General features: G+C 36.5%; 1 protein-coding gene across 1 annotated transcript; it reads right to left on the bottom strand.

The window, feature by feature from the left end:
• Positions 1 to 2811: 2811 nt before the first annotated feature.
• On the bottom strand, positions 2812 to 3245 carry LOC132038378 (uncharacterized). The gene is made up of 2 exons (XM_059429054.1): positions 3202 to 3245; positions 2812 to 3118 (listed from the first exon to the last, which is right to left on the bottom strand). Exons 1-2 carry the CDS (start codon positions 3243 to 3245, stop codon positions 2812 to 2814), a joined length of 351 nt encoding a protein of 116 aa, XP_059285037.1.
• Between the last annotated feature and the right edge of the window lie 2830 nt (positions 3246 to 6075).

The following is a 6075-nucleotide window of genomic DNA, read 5'->3' as shown; positions in this document are numbered from 1 at the left end:
GCGTATACTCTACCCTCCTCAAATCCCTCTTTGTGGGATTTCACTGGATATATTGTTGTACATAATTTCAAAATTACATTCATATATAAAGATGTAGATTAAGTGATCATAATAATAGTCTGCATTTGTAATTTTTTTTAAAATCATTCGGTATCTGATATTTGTTCACCGGGAAATTTATATACTTCCATCACCCCGGTCGCGAAAGGCCCTTTAAAGAAAGAGACGAAATCCATGTATACCACTCCTACCCGATCCTTAATCTACATCAATTGCCAAATAAGAAAGAAGTATATAGCTCCAAATTCTCTTGCCCGTTAAAAGCATACAATATATTACACTGAGGCATATGCATAGCATTCAAAAGGCTACAAGACATGCAGTATCTCAATAATTAAAATTGTACTTAAACATAAGATATATCTGTATATATAAGCCTTTGGTAAAGAAATCATCCAGTATTTAGAGATGTTTGAAAAAAAAAAAAAACAATAAGAAATCCTAAAACTACTCATGGTTACTGAATTCCATGAGCCAGAAAAGTCAATTAATAATAACTAAATTAAGTTACAAATGTACAAATCAGAAAGACAGCCATTTCACATCTAATTTGCCTTGAAGTTGATTAAAATTTGTCAAATATGTTGTCCTAAAAGAAAATCTTGTTCTCATGGAAATTCAAAGGGAGCACTACCTGTACAGAATGTATTATCCACATACGTCTCTGCCTTTTTTTCCTCCGTCGTTGAATCATTATCTACGTAATTAAGAGGAAACAAAAACTGTAAATACAGAGGCAAAGATTTAACACTATTAGCTCATCCTTTTTCCAGACACCAGGTTTAACAATAATTTTTAATTTATTGAGCATTTATAAAGAGATTGGAGAGAGCCAAAGTTGTTTCTCTGTTGCATAGATTGTGATACAGAACTGATTTATACATATAGAGGGATAGATTAAAACTAAAAAAGGACCAAAAAAGAAAAACAAATCATAACTAACAAATTCAATAATTACAAGAGTCCGGCACTTTTGTAACCCAGGGAAAAAAAATTGGAACCAAACTAACCCATTAAAAAAAAAAAGAACCAAACTAGGCTTCACGCACAGATTCTATACGTGAAAGGGCCAAAGTGTACATTTACATTTTGTCCCTTTCACGCACAGAATCTGTGCGTGAAACCCTTACCTAAAACCCGACCCAACCTTTATTCTTTCTGTTATCAAACTCAAAAATTAAGATTTTTTGCGTACTTTGACCGAAGATTAGTCACGTTTCAAAACACTGGAATATAAATATTTTATATAGAACTTAATATTTTTTTTAGTGCACAATAATATCGGCTCATTACATCAAGCATACATATATATTTGGATTGTCGTTTTAGGGGTTGTAAAGTGCTCCGAAGTATGTTTGAAAACTTGTTATATTTAGGTTTAAGTGCCATATTTTATAGGGTGCGGATTCTTTTATCTCTTTTTTATTTTGTTATGGTATTGTGTTATCCGCACTTTTTGAATGTGCAAAAATAAATATAATAGTTAAACATAATTCATCCAATACGAGAGGTTCATAATAATTGAAAAATATTTCATCCATTAGCAACGAAATACATCATTAAATTACAATAGACTAAAAAAAAAAAAAATCAAGTTCTAGACACTCTTCTACTTCCAGATATGCTGTCACCACGAGAGTTTTGCCCACATGATCGCTTATCATGCCCAAATTGCTTACATGTCGAGCACTTGCGAGAGTAAGTCTTTTCGCTAATATCCATTTGATTGTGATAACGGGTTAGCTTGTTTTTTCCCAATTTACGGATATGGTTCTTGTTCGCAATCATAGAAAACGGCGCGACTGGCCAATAAGCTTGATCACCAAGGGGACGGAATTGGCCGAAATATGCTTTAAGGTATTTTACGACCTTATATTCCTCCGCCACATAATCAGTTACATTTCTGGCCATTCTCTTAAAGCACTTGACTGCATGAGAACATGGCGTGTGGTACGTTTGCCACTTACCACAAGTGCATGATTGTGTACGCTCAGTAACGATATGTTTGTTACGTTTCCTCCTTTGCCATCGCAATAACCCGTTCTAACTTCATACACTCGTTGAACGACGTCATACTCGGTCATTTGGTGATCCTCTGCCTTTCTTCTATAGTGCTCCATTTTTTTGTAGTGCTTTGGCATCCATGTTCCCTCGTCTGCTAATATAGTTATGGCCTGCCTTGTCCTATGTGCAAATCGCTCCACGACCTGCCTGAAAGTTAGTCTTACCATTGCGGTGACAAGTAGTCCTCGAGCAGATTTGAGGAGTCCATTGAAAGCTCCGAGTTGTTCGTTGTGAGCATGCCCCATCTCCTTCCTCCATCAGCATAAAGAGTCCATTTTCAACTTCTAGTTTCATCAACCAAACATATGCCTCTTCATTCACTTCCCTTAGCAGCTCCATTTTTTCAGCCCATTTTCTTTGTTGATGCTGCATCGCAGCGCCCTACATCAATTTATTTACAGTGCCATTTCCAAACTTTGTTTGTAAATTAGCCTTTAAGTTCCTTAAGCAATATCGATGGTAAGCATGTGGAGGTCGCCACCTTCTTCCCGTATGCATATTGTGCAATATGCCTTTATGACGATCCGATAGGACATATGCCTGACGACCCTTAATAACATGAGTTTGTAGATGAGTCAAGAACATCCCCCATGTCTCGTTGCTCTCGTTGGCGGCAATTGCGAAAGAAAGAGAGAATATTGACCCATTGGCATCCATACCTACTACAATTAGGAGCTTAATGTCATATCAGCCATACACATAGGTCCCATCTATCGATATCACATTCTTGTAGTGAGCAAAACCATCAATACTTGGTTTGAATACCCAAAAGACGAATTCAAAAATTTTGCCCTTTAAAAGCCGCCACTGTACAACAGTGCCAGGATTAGCATATTGTAGAGCCGCCATATACCCCGGCAACGCCTGAAAAGAGGATTCCCAAGTTCTAAAGATCGTTTCAAAAGCACGTCGACGCCCGAGAAATCCCTTTCTCTTGCTTATGGTTTTACCATATTTTGAGTGGACCATGCCAATACAAGTTTTGATAGGCATCCTGCATAAGTTTAAACAAACAATATTTAATAATGATATTTTAATTGCTATAAGATATATAATGTAAATGGTCAGATAAATTACCTTGGAGTTTCCTCAATGTGTTTAAGTAACACATGAGCAATCATGTTTATATCTAGATTACAATGATACCGCTCGACTTTGACCCATATCACAAGTGTGCTTTGGGTGGAATTTTGTGATTTCCCACGGACCATCCAGCTTAGCAATTCCCGAAGCAACCACCGGCGACCTTGAGTATGTCGCCTACAAATCGGCCTTCATACCGATACATTTTGAGTCATCAACCTTAAACTCCCTCGTACCCTTTACACAATACATTCGATAGCCCGTTGCAACATCTTTTTTTATGTGAGCCGCATTCCTTGCAATGACGTTCGTCGGTCATGGAATTTTTTGATTCAATCTATGGTTTTTAGTGACTCTGATAATCATCTCTTGTGAAGACAAATGCATCCTCACGACCTTGGAGACTGTCAAGATATGGAATATAGTCAGAATGCCATTGCATTAATTGTCGAGGATTTGGGTTTTCGGCCATCGGAGGTGGTACGTGGTGTTGAGTTGGTTCTGGTTGGTTTGGGGGACTACAATGTGTATCTTCATCCCCTTCACTATATTCATCATCAGTTACCTCTGTATTATTAGCTGGTTCATCGCCATCACTCTCTGATATATCCATATAACTTGGACAATCAGCGCCATCTAAGAAAGGCCTCCTCCTACACGATAAAAAGCATATGTTAAATTCCAAATTCACAAATATATATATATATATAAATTATTTAGCATCTAGGTGATGAACCTACACATATTGATTATGAGCATGGTGTGGAGAATGATCAACTCCACCAAACTGAGAGGACTGCCTTTCATCCCGCGAGCTGGTACCACTAGCGAGTTTGATAATAATCGGTTTGCCACCGAATCGGGAATTATTATAATAATCGGCTCCACTGAACTGAGAATTATTGTAATAATCCGCTCCACTGGAGTGAGAGTTCTGATAATAATGACTTGCTCCGCTAAATTGAGACGACTGCCCAATATTACTCATATTAGGTCTATAACCCCTACAAAGATTTAAAAATGGTTATTTATCAATACATACAATAAACACGTACTACTACACAAAATAATAATATAAGAATGCATATTTACCAAGTTTGATTAAATTGTTGAGTAAGATTTTCCAGCGGCACTTGGCCACTCAAATACCCCCGTAAGAACTAAAATCTCCATATGTGTTAGCTTGACTGGGCTGTTGTTGCGGGACCTCTCTGGGTATCTTTTCAACATCATCTCCAGAACATTAAGAGCGACTAAATGTTTTAATTCTTCTGGCGCATTCAAATAATTCCTTAAAGAATCATCATCATTGACATAATGCCTACCATAAAACACTATACCATTGGAAACTGATTGTGGATAGCTGCCAGTTATGGAGATTTCATACTCATCTGGACTAACCTTCATTTTTTCACATATGTAAGTGACTAGTGATTCATAAGACATTTCAAGTGGACATTTAACATGAACGTTTGGTCTTTTATTGTAACGAACTATACTGTTGTCATCAAGGATAATACCATCCCAATGTATTGAAACCTTAACTGGTGGAATATCTTGAGCCATTTTTTGTAAGACTTAGGATAGGTTTTTTTGAACGACTTAAGAGACTTAAACTTATGAAATGGATGAGTTTTTACCTCGTCCAACATTCTTCTTAAATAGATTCATATTCACCCCTATTGCGCACAAGAACATTGCGTAATATGAATTTAATTTAAATAAACGGTCAAAAATTCAGTATTGTGTTGTCCAATCGGTCATTTAGGTGTCATAAAAAAGCTGAAATTGACATGCATGATGTGTTATCAAATCATGTCCTATTGCGCACAAGAACATTGAGAAATATGAATTTAATTCAAATAAACGGTCAAAAATTCAGCATTGTGTTGTCCAATCGGTCCTTTAGGCGTCATAAAAAAGCTGAAATTGGCGTGCATGATGTGTTGTCAAATCATGTCCTATTGCGCACAAGAACATTGCGTAATATGAATTTAATTTAAATAAACTATCAAAAATTCAGCATTGTATTGTCCAATCGGTCCTTTAGGTGTCATAAAAAAGCTGAAATTGGCATGCATGATGTGTTGTCAAATCATGTCCTATTGCACACAAGAACATTGCATAATATGAATTTAATTTAAATAAACGGTCAAAAATTTAGCATTGTGTTGCCCAATCGGTCCTTTAGGTGTCATAAAAAAGCTGAAATTGGCATGCGTGATGTGTTGTCAAATCATGTCCTATTGCGCACAAGAACATTGCGTAATATGAATTTAATTCAAATAAACGGCCAAAAAAAGCGTCGTATATAACGATTGACAAACAACTAGTATTCACTTTAAACGAGTTATCATGACATTATACAACCAATTTGGAAATCTTGATTCTATTACATGTTTTACGCCAAAAAAATATTTGAAGCAATGGGTAGGACATGGAACTAGATGATAATGATTTTCATTACTGAAATAACCCTAACAAAATATTCAATCAAGAATACAATAAAACAATGAGAGAGGAGTGGAATTGGCGTGTTAGAGAGGCTGAAGCAGTGGAGCAAAAGTTAGCTTCAATAGGGCTTAAACGCCCAAAAAAACATGCTATGTCAATGCCTCGCGGAACTCCACAAGAGTTTAATTTTGCTCTTAATCGTTTTCGCGAAGAGAACAATCGGATGCAAATACGTTACCATAGGGTAGAATATGGTATACATGGTAGCACAAGATTTAGATCCAAGTGGGATTAGAATCGTGAAATGTCCGATGAAGATTAATATTTTTCTTATAATAAGGTAAGTAGGTAGGGTCATAAAGACCCTCCCCAGGGTACTTGGGGGGTTTGCAACTATATAAGTAGCCCTTTCTT

The sequence above is a fragment of the Lycium ferocissimum genome, chromosome 11, assembly GCF_029784015.1.
Source record: "Lycium ferocissimum isolate CSIRO_LF1 chromosome 11, AGI_CSIRO_Lferr_CH_V1, whole genome shotgun sequence".
Lineage (NCBI taxonomy): Eukaryota > Viridiplantae > Streptophyta > Magnoliopsida > Solanales > Solanaceae > Lycium > Lycium ferocissimum.
The sequence above is the reverse complement of the archived record's forward strand: the minus strand, read 5'-3'. Positions and strand labels throughout refer to the sequence as shown.